The 19070-nt window shown below is 40.3% G+C and overlaps 1 protein-coding gene across 1 annotated transcript in view; it reads left to right on the top strand.

Moving 5' to 3' along the window:
- Window positions 1-19070, top strand: part of TLL1 (tolloid like 1) — a 1749881-nt gene that overhangs the window by 169010 nt on the left and 1561801 nt on the right. Inside the window, exon 3 of the mRNA XM_044063452.1 lies at window positions 16382-16499. Coding sequence (XP_043919387.1) covers window positions 16382-16499 — 118 coding nt within the window. The remainder of the gene's footprint in view (window positions 1-16381; window positions 16500-19070) is intronic.

The raw sequence follows: 19070 nt of genomic DNA, 5'->3' as shown, positions 1-19070 counted from the left end.
TACTTTTAGCCAGAAGTTAGGTACTGCCTCCGGGCCTGGGGTTTTGCAGTTAGGAGCTTTTCTTAACTTTGTTTCAATTTCTTTGGCTGTTACATACCCTGCACATTTGAACTTCTTGTTCTGTCTTTTACTGCTATCCATTTAGCCTCTTTATGTTCCACAGGATCTTCATAGATAATTCTCCAAAATGTATCTATTTCTTCTTTTTTGGTGGTGTTTCAATTCCTTTTTCCTTGTTTCCCATTTCTCTATAAAACTTGTGTGTTATCGATAAATTGCTTTTCCTTTATATCTGCATGTCTTCTATGTTTTTCTTCCTGTGCTGATATTTTTAGTTTTATTATTTGCGTTAGTGCACAGTAGATCCTGATCTGTTTTGATAATGCGCATTGCTTTTATCAAGTCTCTGAGTATTTTTTTCTGATGTTCATCGTGCATACAGCTGCAGTAATTACAGATGGGTTCTCTGCCGTCAGGCGGGTCCTCGGTCGGCCGAATTCCAAAGTCTAGGTCCGGCGTCGGTTGTTGTCGCTTTCTTTCCTGACGTCAGTGCGACAGGGGTATATAAGACACAGCCGACGCCATGTTCTTCAGTCTTTTTTGCCGCGCGGTACCCGAAGCAGAAGCAGTTCGCAAGTGCCGGTCGGCCAGCTCCTGAAATTACGAAAATTTGGAAACTGAAGTCTTCTTTAAAGCTAAGTACCCCGTTGGGGAAACTTTTCTTGCCTCAGACCGATGTCAGACAAAGTTAACAATTGTATTTCTTGTGGGAAGCAAATACCGCATAAGGATTTCCATTCCCTCTGTATACCTTGTTTAGGCCCAGACCACGACGTCTCGGGCTGTCGCTTTTGTGCTACTTTCAATAAACGCACTATTAAGCGTCGGGCGGAGTTCGCCCAACACTTTTTTGGTAAAACTTTTAATTATAAGATGTCGTCGGAGACTACGACTACCATTTTGTCTAAAAATTACAAGGACAAAGACCGACACACGAGGTCCGCTGTCTCCACCGACACCACGCCAAAACCGGCTACACGTGGTCCGGTTCTCAGCGAGGCGCCTACGCAGCCCATGACTACCGACGACCCTTCTCGGGTGGTGTCTTCTGAAACCGAGACCGCATGTTCCTCGGCCCACACCTTGACTACAGCTACCAAAGCCACTGTGAGTGTTGAGCCTCTTAATGTGGACAGGTCCACTTCCACCCACCCAGGGTGTCTTCAGACCTTCTTCTTCCTTTTCCATAAAGGCCTTTACTAAGTCTAAATCAGCCATGCCTCCCAAGAGGCCTGCTGCACAGGGCCCATCTCCAGGCCCCATGCCTAAAAAACAAATGCTCAAAATGGCTGAGGATTTAATTACTCTTATCAGGGGTTCCCAACCCCTTCCAGACAAGAGACCCAGAGTGGAGGAAGATTCTCCCTCTTCCGAACAGGGCTCCATTATTTCAGAACATTCTGATGAAGAGGAGCATTCATACTCCCCTTATGAAGATTCTGATGCAGAGCAGTCCATCCCTTCTGTATCCCCCCCAGAGGACCTTTCTTTCGGGGAAACCTTGCATACCTTGAGGGAACACTTCCATTGGGAAGGCCAAGATTTTTCCGATTCTAAGAAAAGGCTGAAGGAATTTCTTTTGCTTCCTCAGCACAGACCTCTGGCGATACCTCCTGTCTTGGACATACTTGATGTTTACTCGGAGGCTTCCCTTAATCCGGATTCCCTGCCTCCTTCTCCAGTCAAGCCTGATAGGTACTACAGAGTTCCTAACTCACACCAATTTCTTTACAAAAGCCATAATGCTGACCCTGAAACCATTTCTCAAGGCCCCAAGGGAATCAAGGCCTCTACTGCTAAGAATCCATTACCTTCCGAGAGACAGTCTAGATCCTTAGAAAGGTGGGGGAAAAAAGGTATATACCTCGGCCACCCTAGCCATGAGGGCCTTAAATTGTCAGTTCCATATGCTTAAATATCAGCAGTTTCTGTTATCACAATTAAAGAATAAAATGTCACAACCTGAACAACCAGATTTGAAGGAGTTACAGGATATGATTCATGGTGCAGAACAAGTGGGTAAGCACACCTTGCAATGTGGCTATGATGCTCTAGAGGCCTCAAGTAGAGCTGCGGCTACGGGATCAGTCATTCGTAGACATGCTTGGCTTACGGAACAAACCTTGCCTGATCATGTTAAAGCTAAACTAATAGATGCTCCTTTACAAAAGGATGTATTACTTGGTACTAATGCTGAGGAGATACTACGGAAAATGGAAGAAAAAGCTAAATCTATGCAAACTGTCAAAGCCTTTCTACAAGTACAACCACCACGTTTTGGCAGAAATTGGCCTTCAAAAAACTGGTCCTTTCCAGCAACGGACAAGCCCCAAAGAGGTAGATACAGGTGCACAAGGGGCAGAGGACAATCTCAAGGATCATATAGAGGCAGACAATGGCAATCTCCAGCACCAAGAGGTGGCGAAGACAGTGCACAACAATACAGGAAACAAACCCAATGACTTTCCCCTTTGCAGTCCAAGCGGGGCTCAGGTGACAGCACCCTTGGGAGGAAAGCTGGCACTATTTTCAAACAATTGGCATATTGTCACAAAAGACAAATGGATCCTGGACATTATAAACAGAGGCTACAGATTTCATTTTCACACTCTTCCAAAAATGAGAGGCATGCCGAACCTGCCACACAATCAAAGGGCAGAGGCTCAAATACAAATTTCAAAGCTCATGGGCATGAAAGCTATTCAAGAGGTACCTATGCACGAACAAGGTCAAGGCTTTTATTCCAGACTATTCCTGGTACCAAGGAAGGGAACCGATTGGAGACCCATTTTGGACTTATCCATCCTAAACACATTTCTACTCATACCAAAATTCAAGATGCTCACCTTACAGCAGCTTCTTCCCATGCTGGGCAAGGAGTCTTGGCTGGTAACATTGGACCTCAAGGAGGCATACCTGCATGTCCCAATCAGACAAAGTTGCAGAAGATACCTCAGATTTCTTGCAGGTTCAATCCACTATCAATTCTCTGCATTGCCCTTTGGCTTATCTACTGCGCCCAGAGTATTCACAAAATGCCTGGCATCAGTAATTGCCTACTGCAGACTTCAAGGGATACAGATTTACCCTTATTTGGACGATTGCCTGATCCAAGCGGACAGCAAACACATTCTTCTGGAACATCTGGCTTATGTGACACGGTTATTGAATTCTCTGGGATGCACAGTCAACAAAGAGAAATCCAGACTAACACCATCTCAGAAAATAATTTTCCTGGGTTCCAACTTGGACACAAACACCCAGATGGCCTATCTTATGCCAGAAAAACAGGGGTAACTAACTCAGTGCTTCAAGACGCTAGCAAATTGTACCAGGCTAACTGCAAGGAAAATCCTGCAGGCTCTGGGCTTCATGGCATCTTGCATTCTTCTAATCCCATGTGCAAAGTTGCATATGAGGAAACTTCAGTGGTACCTAAAAAACATATGGTCTCAACACAGCCACAGTTTGGAAACAATATTACCATTAATTCCATGTTTGCAAAAGAATTCCTATGGTGGGCCCAAGCATGCCAAACAAACACAGGTCTACCATTCTGCAAGCCTCAAGCAAATCAAGTCATCACAACAGACGTCTCAGACTACGCCTAGGGGGCGCACATGACAAACAGGTGCATTCAGGGCAAATGGTCCCAAAAAGAAAAGCACCTTCACATCAATCAAAAGGAAATGCTAGCAGTAATAAACGCAGTTACAGCTTTCAAGGACCTCCTGCATCCAGGACAATTATTGATAAGAACAGACAACACCACAGTAATGTGGTACATAAACAAACAAGGAGGAACACATTCATACCCCCTGTGCAGGCTGGCCATGTCACTTTGGAACATGGCTCTGGAATGGAAAATAGAGCTTCAAGCACAGTACCTGCCAGATTTGGAAAACACGCTGGCAGACAATCTAAGCAGAAATATGATAGACCCGCACGAATGGCAGTTGCATCCTCAAGTGTTTACAAAGATAATCCAAGCATGGGGGAGGCCAGACATGGATCTCTTTGCCTCCCACAAGAATCATCAATTGACAAAATTCTGCTCAAGGACATACCATCCAAAGGCCTGGAGAGTGGACGCCCTTTCTTTCAGTTGGGCAGCAAGGAGAGTTTACGCCTTCCCACCTTTTCCTTTGCGGTTGCGGTGCAACTCTAACTGAACTTTTGTACTGGTTTTCTGTTGAAGGCTGTGAAGTATTTTCATATGACAACTGATTAGATGTTTCCCACTCCACTGGTTTCTCTTTAATTTGGGGATACATTGCTCTATCCTGCTGTGGTGTTATCAGAGTTAGATTTTCTACAGTAAGTCTGTCACTTCGCTGGTAATCCATAACCTCAGTTTTTATTTCTTTAACTTCATTACTAATCCTCTTTTCTACTTTTCCTCTTTATTTTCTTATTTTTTGTGTTGTAAAATTTTCCATATCCAGATGCCTTTGGCTGTATTGCATCAATGGGACCGGATGGTGTCCCCGGCTGTGTGCTACACGAACTCAATGAGGAACTAAACCCGCACATAAGGCAGCTGTTTAATCTTAGCCTTACCACAGGATACGTGCCCAAGGAGTGGCGTACGGCAACTGTGGTCCCACTCCACAAAGGCGGTGCCTCTACGGACCCTGGTAATTACCGCCCCATAAGCTTAACAAGCCTGGTCTGCAAAGCTATGGAGAGGATCATAATGGAACTCATAAACAAAGACATAGGGGACTTGCAGACATTGGACCCGACCCAGTTTGGCTTTGTCAAGGGCAGATCATGCCTTTTGAACTTGGTCGACTTCTTCGAAACAGTCACCAAGGCCATTGATGAGGGAAAGGCAGTCCATACAGCCTACCTTGACCTTGCAAAAGCTTTCGACACAATACCCCACTCAGGTATTATAGAGAAACTTACCAGCTTAAATGTAAACCCATATGTCACAAGATGGGTTGCAAACTGGCTAAAGGACAGAACCCACAGGGTCAGAGTTGCTGGCACCATGTCAGACTCCAAGCCGGTCACAAGTGGTGTCCCACAGGGCTCAGTCCTTGGCCCCCTGTTGTTCGACATGTACTTCTCAGAAGTACAGGCAAACATAGGAGGACTATGGCTGACAAAGTTTGCAGATGACTGCAAACTGGGCGCCATAGTGGAAAGTACATCGGACACAGATATCCTTCAGAGGGGTCTCACGGAAACTGATAGCTGGTGCCAGAGCCATGGCCTGAAGTTAAATGCCAAAAAATGTATAGTCATACCCTTCGGGAAAAACAAGGTAACCCCAAGCTACCATATAGGTGGCAATCCACTAAGCACAGAAGAAATTATCAGGGACCTGGGGACCCAGGTTGACAGTGGCCTTTCTTTTGACACTCACATTGCTAAAGTGGTTAGAAAGACCTTCTACATTGCCCACCTGATCATGAAGGGATTCACATCCAGATCAAGTGAGGTCATTGTTCCCCTGTACTCTTCACTTATCAGACCAATGATCGAGTACAATGCCCCATTCGGGATGTATCTCACCCGACACCTGCAGCAATTGGAGAGACCCCAAAAGTTCCTCACCAAAAAGATAAAAGGATTCCAAAATCTGTCATATGCTGCCAGACTGAAGAAACTCCAGCTCTATTCAGTCGCATACCATCTGCTCAGAGGTGAACTGTGCCTGACATACAAGGCCATGTCCAACCCGGAATTAATGGACATGCTCCACCTCAAAAAATCCAAATCTAAAAGATCCACTAGAGCAAGCGACTTAAACCTTAGCACGGATATAAATAAGACATGCTGGAGGGATAGATTTGTCACTCAGAGACTCCCTATGCTGTGGAATAAAATCCCGGTCCATGTGAGGCAGAGCACCTCGCTGGCTCTGTTCAAGAGAAATCTTGACCGGTGGATGGGAGATCGTAGGTTTACCCCGGGAATCATCTCTGTGTCACTGCTGGACAGAGGCAAAACAAACTAATGGGCACAGTATTTTTTAACATAAGGGGTGGCGTAAGCCACAAAACTTTGGGCTAGGTTTATAAATGCCTTAGGGCAGATAGCCTAGTATAAACCTATGAACCTATGTATTGCTTTTCAAATATCTTTGGCACTGCTCTTTTTGTATTGATTAGTTTTGTTTTCTTCTTTACATAAATATTGCACCTTATTAAATTTCTCTTTCTTTCCCATGTCCATATTTCTTTAAATGTCTTCTGCTCCTCCTGTTTCTCATTACCTGGGGGACTTGTTGTTCCATCATGCTGTGATATAACCTCTGTTAGACTTTCTACACTAAATTCTTCACTTCATAGGTATTTCATAAATTCAGCTTTTATTTTTTTAACTTCAACTTTACTAATCTTCTGTTCTACATTTCCTGTTTATAATCTTTTTTGTATTGTGAAATTGTCCATATCTGGATGCCTTTGCCTAAATTTCTCTCTGAATATCTTTGGGGCTGCTTTTTGTACTAATTAATTTGGCTTTCTCCTTTGCGTAAATATTGCACCAAATCAGATCTCTTTATTTTCCCATGCCTGTATTTCTTTTTTTATACCTTTCAAAAATCTCTAGATTTTTTTCTTTATATTTTCACATTTCCTCAGTCGCTTCTTTTCCCAAAAGGCCCAAGGTTTCTTGATCTATATAATGTTTTTCATAAATCTGTTATATTAATGAAAGCAAAGTTGCCTTTGAAGCTTTTGACAGTTTTTTTTCTTGTGTAAGTATTTTTCTTTCCTCTAATTTCCCTGTTAATCTTTTTGCATATCTTCTGTTTGGAAATTCTGGGATTCTTGCATAATAGTAACAATACATAATTTCTTTCTTATCCTCAGTAGTCCACTCTGTCATCTTTATGGCTCTTTTTTGGCCTATCAGTTTTTGTGATTTTTGTGGACTACTACTTCCTTCTACAATGGGGGTGGGGGCATCCTCCCCCTGAGCCCAGGTTAGCCCCATTGTAGGAATCTTTCCGTGTCTTGAGGATTCTACAGTATCATTTTTTCCAGTCCTGGCACCAGTGCGCCTTTTAGATGGATGGGTGCATAAGACCCAGGATAAAAAAAATCCTGGGTCTTGTGCACCCATCTATCTTTTTTTATTTTTTAACCTACTTCTGTCTATGATATACGGTATATAAAATATACTCTATATATCAGCATCATCTTGGTGAGATCTTTTTTTGAGAAAACAGGGACCACCTCATGAAAGTACTCAAGACTTTCAGACTTTTCTGTTATCTGATGGCTGATATGCAGTAAGTCTCCACTTTGAACACTCTGTTTCTAACTCATTATCCATCACTAAATGTATTACTCCAGCAGCATGATACAGTCTGTGAGATATGTACATATATAATATTCTTGGAGGCAGAAATCTCATATACAGTGAAATCCAACACTAAAATCATCAGCAGTACACCAGACATTGCATCTCTCCAAGGTTGTCATAGTACACATACACTATCATATGCTGAAGTTCTAAACATTAACTTGCCTAAACCTTAAAGACCTCCAGAACACAACACAGGCACAATTTGCATACACCATATTAAGTCTACATTCTCACATAGCACAAGGAGTCCCAAAGTCACAGATGGTGAGCTGATGAGGCAGGTATTGACCCAACCAAACATTATTACTGGTGTCTCCACTGTAAGACATACAGATGTGCCTTTTACAAAGAGTGATGGTTAATTACCAGTCTGATGCCAAGGTCCATCAGCTCATGAATGCACTCAACAGCAAGTACCAGTATGACTCTGTCATAATTCATGCCAGTGTTAATGACTTGAAATGAACCTCCTTGTACTATATGAAGAGACATGGTGGAGCTCTCAGACTTTGTCCAAGACCTGTATGAACCTAGCTTTGAGCAGCATTCTACCTTCTCCAAGGATGATGCCATGATATCAGCACAAAATAAATTGAGTCCAATAATTGGCTTAGTTTTTGTTGTCATTCATAGGGGGTCCAGTATTTGTCAGCCTAGGAGGATATGATCCCCAGACCATGCTGCTTCATCAGGGTTGGCCTGCATCTCTCCCTTCTAGGGTTTATGATTATTGACAAAGACATTGTCCATCCCCATAGTGCCTATTTCTGTTAATGCCAACCTGCTAAACCTACCAACAAAACGAAACAAGCAAAAGAAAATATAAAGGTGTTTACTGATCAGTGCTGGAAGTCTGAACAAGAAACTCCTCTCCCTACAAGCCCTTGTCTCCCTGAAAGACGTTGATGTCTAGATAGTTACTGAGACATAGTTTAAAACAGCAGAGAGTATGCCAGCTGTGCAGGGATATAATGCCTTCCACACATTTAGATCATTCTGTATTCAGAAGAGATTTACATCAAGACTGGTAAAGCAGCATGATGCACTAGAGCTTCATCATGTCCAAATAACCATCAGAAAGGTCCCATACCGTATATTAGCTAGTGACAAAAAAACCACAATGCCTATCTAGAGGAACTAGAATCACTCAGTGTTGGCCCTGAAACCATTTTCTTAGGTGATCTAAACTATCCAGCTGTAGACTGGGAAACCTACACCATCACTACTGCACAAGCACAGAGATTCGAGGACTTAGTTAATACAAATGCCCCAGAACAATTAGAGTACCCACTAGGGGAGTAACATTTTGGATCTTGTCCTTGCTAATATGTGAGCATCTTGCACTATCTCTTGCATATCTTCATCACTTGTTAAATATGACCATCAAGCAATCTCCTTTGAAATAAAACTGAAACCAGAGATCCTTTCACCCAAGGTGCCTTTAGAAATTTCTTTAAGACAAACTACTTATTCCTAAGTGATACATTGGCAAGCTTCAATTCTCCACCAAACCCAGTTAACTCTACTGAATATGCAGAAATGTGCACCACCACATTGTACAAGTATGTAAACAGCTGCATAGATGCAGGTGTACCCCATAGGACAAGTTCAAGGGAAAACCACAAAGCCAAGCCCACATGATGGAGACATAACATGAACAAATTTTATAATAAAAGGAAGGTTTTACCAAAAGTAAGAAGAGTAATTCCCAGAATGTTAGAGCCTTTGTCACTGAAATAGACAAGCAACTTAATAAAATCCACCAAAGCCAAGCTTTGGGCCAGAATAGCGGGTCTATATCAAAACTTCGAGGAAGTAAAACGTTGAACGTTAAAACATCGAACCCGCAACATCGAATGATGAAAATAGCGAAGCCCCGGAACATCAAAATCTTACCTAGGACAAGATTTCGGTGGGCCATTCCTTGGCTTCGCTATTTCCTCCACTGTGGTGCGAGAGTTATGGACCTTGGGGTTAAGGTGCGGGTTAAGGTAAGTGGATAGTTAGTAATGTATGTATGGTGTAGTGTAGGGTTGGGTTTTGTTAACTGTATGTGTGTGTATTAATTGCTTTGTTTGTGTATAGTTTCGTAGGGTATGTATGCAATAGTTATGGACCTCAGGGTTAGGGTGTGAGTTAAGGTAAGTGGATAGTTAGTAATGTATGTATGGTTTAGTGTGGGGTTGGGTTTCATTAACTGTATGTGTGTGGTTTATTTATTTTTGTGTGCTTGTGTTGTATGTTTCTCAGAACAGCAAATTTTTCCCTGGGAAAACATTCAGTATTCTGAGCGTTCGATGTTATCAATATTCAAAATTCCAAGTTCGAACATGTGGTGTTCGATATTTTGGAATTTCAAATATATGATATAGACCCAAAATAGCTACCTAAGCCAAAGACAATCACAAGGCATTTTTAGTTATGTTCATAACCTCAAAAGCCCAATGCAGCAATGCACTGAACTGACTGTGTATGATGATACCTACACTGAGACTGAAGATATTGCTAATCAACTGGCTGATAAATTTAACTCTAACTTTACCCCTCTCTCCCCTCCCTCTGTTCCTCAATATATACCTGAAACTGGCTCCCCTCCAGATGTCACACTTTCAAAAGCTAAAAATACTGCATTGAGGGGTCCTGATAATATCCCTGGATGCATCTTACATAGCACAGCACTGTTCATTCTCAGCCTCCTTACAGTTTTTGTACCAAGCGAATGGAGAGCAGCTGCAGTCATTCCCCTGCACAAGGGTGAACCTTCTACATACCTAGGCAGTTACAGACCCATAAGTCTGACCAGCTTCCTATGCCAAGCCATGGAAAGGCCTATCATGGAATTAATCAGTAAGGACATAGGGAACCTCCAAACACTAGACCTGTCTCAGTTTGGATTTGTCAAGGACAGGTCATGCTTACTCAATCTGGTGAATGTTTTTGAAAATGTAACCAAAACAATGGATGAAGACAAAACGGTATGTACCACACATCTTAACCTGGCCAATCTTTGACATAGTTCCCTACTCAGGTATAGTAGAAAAGCTTACAACATTAATTTATTTATTTGTCTTTGTTGACTGGGAAAAGTCCAACTGGGTAAAACCTGTTTTCAGTGGAGGTCCGGGAAAAAAGCAAGTTACACATGGTGTACATTTATAATTGCAGAGTAAAACATCTATAGATGAGCTTATTTACATGCTTTTTAAATATTTCCTGCATGAACATATCATTTTACAGCAAAAAAGAAATTAACATACACTGCAATTATGGAATAGAAAAATAAAATACAATAATAATTAATGTATTTTCAGCATGATGACTGCAGGGAAATGATCAAACTGTTTTTTTGAGGTTAGTAATAATTTACAGACAGACTAGTAGTAATGTAGCTGGAAAATTGGTAGGACAGATATGAAAGGAGAAATTATGGAAATGAACAGGAAGAGAAATGGGCAGAGGAGGGATAGTAGTTAGTGATGGTTTGTGAGAGGAGTAAGAATTTAGGAAATTAGAACAGTATGAGGAGTGAAAAGGTGCAAAAAATTGGGAAACAAAGTGGTTGTAAGAGTTGGAAAAAGTAATTTGAGAAAAGCTAGCCATGTGAGCAGGAAGAACAGAGCCAGCTTTGGCATAGATGCTGTTTAAGCAAATTTTTGAAGCTATTTAAATTTTCTATTAGTTTTAACTGTGTGGGGATTTCTTTCCACAGTTTTGATACATAATGGGAGTAGAGAGTTTCCATCAGTGTTGAATGTCTTACTGATACATTATAAGAGTTTATTGCAAGAGCGAAAGTTTCTAGTAGGTGAGTAATATAGTAGAATATTTTATAATGATGGGGGTTTGTCTGGAGAGTACAATATTTTTTGGGCAATGATTAGTTGTGAGTATGTCAACTGGTTTGGGAGTTCAAGCCAGTTTAATTGTTGTAATGCAAGGCAGTGGTGTGCTTTATAAGGTTGGTTGGTTGCAGATTTGGCTATTTTGAAATAGCAGGAGGCTAGTTAAGTTTTATACATACTGCTGATATTTGTACGTATAGCAGAAGTATATAATAGAGAAGGAAGGAGGTATGTTGCTGGTACGGTAATCCTTGCTTGATCTGTCAGGTAGTGTTTTGCCCTATACAAAGAGCTGAGTTTTTGGTGAGGTACCTTGATGGAATGTAGTATGTGGTGATCACGTCTGACATTGTCATCTATTATGACTCTGAGTAGTTTAGTTTGGCTTATGGTTTCTATTTCTGTGTTATTACTTGAGGTAATATGAAATGTGTGTTTCTGGTTAAAGTGATGGCTCCGTCTACTTCTGGTAATACGGCTCCATTTCCAAGTACCACAGATAAAGGATCGCGATCTGCAACGCGTCCTTCTATGGCCTCAGCAACTGATACACTTAACTCTGAAATCAATAGTGAGCAAGTTGTGCGGAGAAGAACACCTCAGGTGGTTGGACAGTGTTCTTTACCAAGAGAGAACGATGCGACTGGTCTCCTTTTTCCGTTACCATTTCGAACGACCAACAAACAGGCATGGAGTCTACAGTACAAGGGGAGAAAAAGGAAAACGTTGGAAGAACAACTCGAGTTTCAAAGAAAGACACTGAAACCTATACAAATGACTTAGTTATTAATCTGTCACAGTATGTATTATCAGAATGTGAAAAGTCTATTTTAAATAGAGGATTGTCGTTTATCCCTTCACAAGGTGTGCATGTGAGTGATTTGATAGTGGATATTAAGTACTTCACTAGGAATGTTGCATTGGGATTACAATATGACAGGAATGGAGTGAATGACAATAATGTTTCTCTATTTAAGAAACCTTCAACATATATGCCTGCTTCGCATCCCTTGCTAGAATGTTTTGAGAAAGCATGTACTAATGATTTTTTGATGTTATTTGAAAATAATAGGATGAAACCTGAATTTTATAATTTAACTAAAGACGAGAAATTGGCTTTGAACGCACTACAAAATAATGCTGATATAGTGATAAGACCAGCGAATAAAAGGGGGTGCTACAGTGCTATTAAATAGGAGTTACTATGATAGTACTGTCATTGAAATGCTATCAGATGATACTACCTATAGGAAGCTCATTGTCTGATTTAGATAAACTAATTAGAACAGTACATGCGGATTTGTATGATATGTTAATGTGCAGTGTCATTGATGATAATTTGTGTAGACCCTTTGGTACCTATGTTTAGAGGATTTCCTAAAGTACATAAGGTGATGAATAAACCTCCCCTAAGACCAATAGTCTCTGGTAAAGGATGGTTGACAGAGAGTATGTCAATTTACTTGGAGAAACAACTAAGACCTTTAGTAGATTCCACAGATTCTATCTTGCGTGATGCTCAACAATTTTTAGAAACTCTAGCACCCTATAATTTTGATAGTAAGCTTAGAGATTCTGACTACATGGTGACGTTAGATGTGAAATCATTGTTCACCAGTATACCGAATGATGTAGGAGTGGATTTCCTGAGGTTATACTTGATACGTAAAGGTTTGGAATCAGATTATGAGGATTACCATGCTACTAAAACTAGTGCTTACATATAATGTATTTACCTTTAATAATGACTACTACGTACAGACAACAGGGGTAGCGATGGGCACATCTTGTGCCAACTCATATGCTAATTTGGTGTTAGCATATTGGGAATCCACGTACATATTAGAACATATGATATATTCTAAGTTTATTAAATATTATAGGAGGTTTGTGGATGATGTTTTTATGATTTGGGGAGGTGATTTAGAGAGCTTGGAAGATTGTGTTACATATATAAATGGTACCCCAACCTTTTTGACATTGACTAGTATGGGATCTCAGAATAGAACTGAGTTTCTAGATGTTATCTTGCAGAAGGAAAAAGAGACAATAACAACAGAGGTTTACAGGAAACCTTGTAGGAGGAATGCCATCTTACATAGAGATAGCATGCAACCCCCATATAATTAAGAATCAAGCTATATGCCATTCTCGACTAATAAGCAATGATTCGGTGTTTTCTAATGCAATTATAGATATGGAACAGGAGTTTATGGAGAGAGGCTACCATAGAAAGGATCTCAAAGCATTACATGAAGTTGAACGTGAACAGGCAGGTTTACCCTATATTAAGAGAAGGAATCCTACATGGACACAACATACCAGTAATGGACAAGTGAAGAGAAGGATAGTTATTCCCTATACTAGTAATAATGGTTCTGTAGTTGACATTATTAGAAGACATTGGGGAATTTTACAATTAGATGATAGTATTAAGAACCTGGTAGGTACTAATCCTGGTTTTAGTTATAGAAATACTAAGTCATTAAAAAGGATGTTTTGTTATGAAAAGAATATGAGGAACACTGTTGCATCTCATAGAAATGGAACATATGCATGTCGTAATTGCAATCAGTGTGGTTTTATTATGAACACTAACACTTTTGAACATCCAGATACTGATATTAGATATGAAATTAGCCATTATGCAGATTGCAAATCTAGAAATGTGGTTTATCTTGCTCTTTGTAACAAATGCCATTGTTTCTATGTTGGCAAGACCAATCGAACGCTAAGAGAACGGATAAGGGAACACATCTATGCCATTCACAGAGAGAATGAGTGTAATGCTCTAGCTAGTCATGTCTTGCAATATGACACAACACATACTTTTAAGTTTATGGTTTTGGGATATATGTGTGTTAGAGAAAGGCTAGGAAATATTAATAGAACTGAAAAGGAGGAAGCCAAATGGATCCTTAGGTTAGCGGCTGATAAGGGACATGGCCAAAATGATAAATTTTCACTGAGGCCATTTCTAGCAGATAGACCACTCAGACATTAGTTTTAGTTATTTGTACACAGCTATATATGTGTATATGCATGGTGACTATTAACATGATTTACTCAATGTCTATATGCAGTTATAATAAGGTAACATGACATTCATTTTATTTAACTTAAAAAATATGAAGTTTTTTAAATATATCAGATTTTAATGTTATGCTCTTTATACATTGTATTTGGTTTTTGATATATGGTGTATATTTAGTATTTTTATTTTTTATTTAGTCCTATACCAATGGAGCAAGTTTCCTTTGCCATGTGTTTGTTATTAAGTGTTTCATTGGTGTTTTAGTGATATTTAAGTAGGTTTGAACACAGGATTTTGTTTTAAGTCTGATGAAGCGTCCAGAGTGACGTGAAAGCGCTCACTTGTTCGAATAAAGGAATGATTTTTTAACATCAATCTTGGGACTTATCATTTTATGCATTGACCTTTATCTGGTTTGCTTTGATTGCCGTGGCATATTCACCTTTCTTTTTTGACTAGTAACCTAACTTTTGACCAACATGTGCCTATTTTAAGAAGGTCCTTCTGTGTTCTACAGCTGATAAAGAAAGGAATTGTGTCTAAATCTAGGAGCATCATTGTCCCTGTTTACTGTGCCGTCATTAGGCCAATCGTTGAATATATAACCCTCATTGTCATGTATCTGTTCAGACACATGTAACAACTGGAACACTCACAGAGGTGCATTACTAAAAGGATACAAGGCCTAAACAATATGTCCTGTATGTACGGACTAAAAGCCCTGTCACTATACTTTGTATCCTACAGACTGCTAAGAGGTGACCTGTGTAGGACATACAAAGCATACTCTGAACCATTACTGATGGGCTGCACTACACATCGGTCAGATGTCATTAGAAAGGCTCTGTCTAGGGATCTTTATCTCTTCCACAACATCAACAGAACGGTTTGGAGGGACAGGTATATTGCACAGAGGATATCATTGCTAAGGAATAGACTCCCCATCCATATAACAGAGTTCTTTCCTGTCCTTTTTCAAGCACAACTTAGATTAATGGATGGGCAACAGAAAATTGACCCTAGGGCTGCCCCCTGTACTATTAATGGAAAGATGCAGCTCCTAAATGTTTTATCCCATACATGGGTCCCCTTAAATTATCTATGGTATGATCCCAGTTATTATCTTTAAGGGTAATGTATAATAGTCAACCATGGGATGGGTAAGACAAATCTATAACCAAATGGGATAAGTTATTTTGAAAACAACAAGGGAAATTGTCTAGGCTTAAAATGGCCCACAAGGATAGCTGGCCTAGTACTTACCTATGGACATATGAACTCTAGCCTCAAGTCCAACATCTGAATTTTCATTTTCTTCACTGTCACAAATCTCTATCACAATAAATTTTGTCCCATCTTAAATGAGTATTATTTGTTTCATTTATATACCATATGTCTTTATACACCTGATCAGACAAATGCACATCTTGCAGCATTACCGGGCTTCACAGGAGCTACAGGACAGCATACAAAATCCCACCCTTTCCCAAGAGAGGGAAGAGCTGACATCTGACTATGTCCTCAGCCTTCCATGCTGACTTTCAGGCACCCCAGGATTGTCATACAAGTCAGCATTTAGTATAATCAAAAGTAGGAATTCTTCCTATGTGCCATAGAGACATTGAGCTAACTTGTCCTACGTGCCATTGAGACATTGAGCTAATTTGTCCTATGTGCCATTGAGACATTGAGCTAACTTGTAGGCAGCAGATGCTTGATTAACATGAGTTATGCAGGCAGATATACAAAAGTGGATGAGCAAAGTACATAAAGCCATGGGCCCCTCAGATCCTTCATTATGCACATGAACACCTGTCCTGTGTCCCTTCATTTCTTTAGGGATTATTTACTTCTGCTACCCCCACCCTACTTCTTGTTTTGACAAGAGGGTGAGAACAAATTCAGAGATAATATTTAGTGGTTACATTTATGTTTATGCTGGCCTTGGATAATTAATCTAGCTAAAATATTAACGGTGGATGCTCGAGTGTTTATGTACAAAAATATGTAGTAAAAGTCCTGCAAAAATGTTAAAGGCTTAGCAATGATCCATCAAGTCAGGTAATGCCTGACAAATTTAATTCTGTTCTTTTTAAAATGAGTGTTTTGATTTCTTCAGGCAGTCAGCGAGCAATGTTCAAACAAGCCATGCGACACTGGGAAAAGCACACCTGTGTTACATTCATTGAGAGAACTGATGAAGAAAGTTACATCGTCTTCACTTATAGGCCTTGTGGGTAAGAAGCCTTTAGCTTTTATAATTGCTGTCATCACTGTCTAAGATGTGACCTATTGAGTGGTTTATGGTTGATCTCACAAGAACTTAAACCCCTTTATTTTGCAGAAACAGTAATCTTTTTCATGTGTACTCACATGAGGTACTCCCATCTATTTGTGTTTATGAGCACTAGTAATTTTATATACTGAAATCATTTTGAGAAACTTATTTGAATCTTCAGTGTGTCTGGGTTGCAAAGAGTTGTCACTTTACACATTTTTGAATTAAGTGCTTTTTCAGTGTTAGCTTTTGTTATTGTTAAATTTATTTAGGATTATAAATGCTGTGAATGAAATCACATTAATAAGCATTAAATTCATCATAAAATTCATTTAACAGTGTTCACTTTTAAATAGACTTATAGATTGTCTGTTAGTAGGCTAATGACCTAGGGGGGCTTTCTAAGCCTAGACAAGTTTTCCTGAAAGAATAATGATGTCCTATATCCATATAGAACACTGAGAGCCTGGCATTTATCAGCTACCTCTGTCCATAAGAGATATGGGTGCCAGGCCTGGTGTAAATTTCCTGTTCTAGGTTGCACTCAAACTGGGTAATAGACAAACTCAGCTTCACATGGATGGAAACATGTTCTATAGGAAGGGCAATCTCTGGGACATATGTCTTTCCGGCATGTTCTGTTTAAGTCACAGACAAACATCAAGTTCCTAAATCTTGTATTTCTGGTACTTTTTGACTTACAAAAATGCAGGAGATTCAGAAGTGTGGGGTTGGAGGATGCCTTATGAGCAAGGCATAGATCATCCCTCAGCAATCTGTGTGAGTAGAGGGAAAGGGTTTCTAGCTGCTCTGCATACAGGCAGGTTATGCCTTGTATTCTTTTTTTGTAAGGAACCTCTGAGGTCCTTCTAGTTGCTGCTTATGCCTGTTCTGGTAAATACTGATGAAAGCTTTGAATGCTATGATTGGACCTAGATGCCATGCCCTTGCTTATAAGTCACGCAACATAAAAGGACTTTCACCACCGTGGCCATTTGGTGGTTGAAGGTAAGTCCACTGTCAATGTGCATATCACTGACCATTGGGTTGACTCTTAAGGGCATATTATCAACATGGTAAGTAGTCAAGATAGTTTACTTCACAAAGGGTACATTTATGCATTTCTGAGTCTGGCCATGGCTTTGGCATCATTTCTTAGTCAGAGATAGGCTTTCTGGAAGAATGCTACTCTCTGCAGTGGAGTCGATGATAACCCCTAGCGTACAATCATCTGTAAACTTAGCCATAAACCTTAAGTGTTTGCTTCTATTTCAGAGAAATAGATGCCAAAAAGGAGCGTGCCCAGTACAGAGCCCTAGCAGATTCTGCTAGTGAGTGGCCTCTTGGTGGAGGTGACCTCGCCTACTTTGACCTCCTGGGTCCTATCAGTAAGCCAGTTGGCTATCCATGTGGGTGGTAAAAGGGTTTATATATACCTAAATTAGTGAGCTTGTCTATAAAGCCTGAATGAGGTATTGTATCAAAAGCCTTGGCCAAGTTGAGGTTCACTATGTGCACATTCTTGCCTTCATCCAGTGCTTGGTGGCCCTCTCAAAAAAGGCTTACCAGATTTAATAGGCATGACCTTCCTTTTAACAAAGCTGAACTGTGATAGGTCAAGCATTTGCAGGTTACTTACATCCTCATTTATCATGTCCATGATGATTACTTCTCTGCCCTTACATATGAGGCTGGTCAGACTTATGAGCCTGTAGTTACCTGGATCAGTGGTTGGACCGGACCTCATTTGTGTAAGGGAATGACTGTAGCCATCCTCCATTCCATGGGCACAAAACTTGACTGTAGGCTCCAGATGAAAAGTGATTCAAGTGAACCAGAGAGGTCTTTCATGCTATTTATTTAGCATTCCCGGGATGTTATTGAGGCGTATCATTGCATTGTTTTTGGCCTTGAAACTTGCATTGATGATCTGTTCCCTAATAATGGTTGGGAGGATTGTGGTTTGTGGTATTTCCTTTGGATTATCAGGGGGAGTTGGGGGGGGGGGGGGATTTGAGATGAACCTGTAAGCCAAAAGGTTGGCAATGGCCTCCAGTTTAGTGTGGGTGTTGCCATTTACAGTAAGTTCTGCACATTGCTGAATATTTCCGCTAAGGTTATAGACATAGCTGTAGAAAGCTTTGTGGTTGTCCTTGCCTGAGAAGCCTTTGTAGTATTAATTAATCCTCTTAGCTGCCTGTTTAGATTGGTCAGGGGGGTTTTAGTATGTATGGCTTTGTTTCTCCACTTGGTCAAGATTTTTTTCTTTTGTTATATATCCAGTTAATACTGTGATTCCACAGTCTTTTTTAGTTTGTCTTATTCATAATGTGATAGCTGTATAGAGGGAACTGTTTCCTATCAGTATGGCTGTGCAGACATTTTGTAAGTAGCTCAGCATATGCTATGGTTTTTACTGGGTTTGGGGGTGCTTGGAGTTTAGCCAAGGTGTCATTTAGTAGAGAGAGGTTAGCCTTGAAATAGTTTCTAAAGGTTTTTGGTTTCTCTGGATCCCCAGTAGTGGTGCTGC

The sequence above is a fragment of the Protopterus annectens genome, chromosome 2.part1, assembly GCF_019279795.1.
Source record: "Protopterus annectens isolate FY-2018-M chromosome 2.part1, PAN1.0, whole genome shotgun sequence".
Classification (NCBI taxonomy): domain Eukaryota; kingdom Metazoa; phylum Chordata; order Ceratodontiformes; family Protopteridae; genus Protopterus; species Protopterus annectens.
The sequence above is the reverse complement of the archived record's forward strand: the minus strand, read 5'-3'. Positions and strand labels throughout refer to the sequence as shown.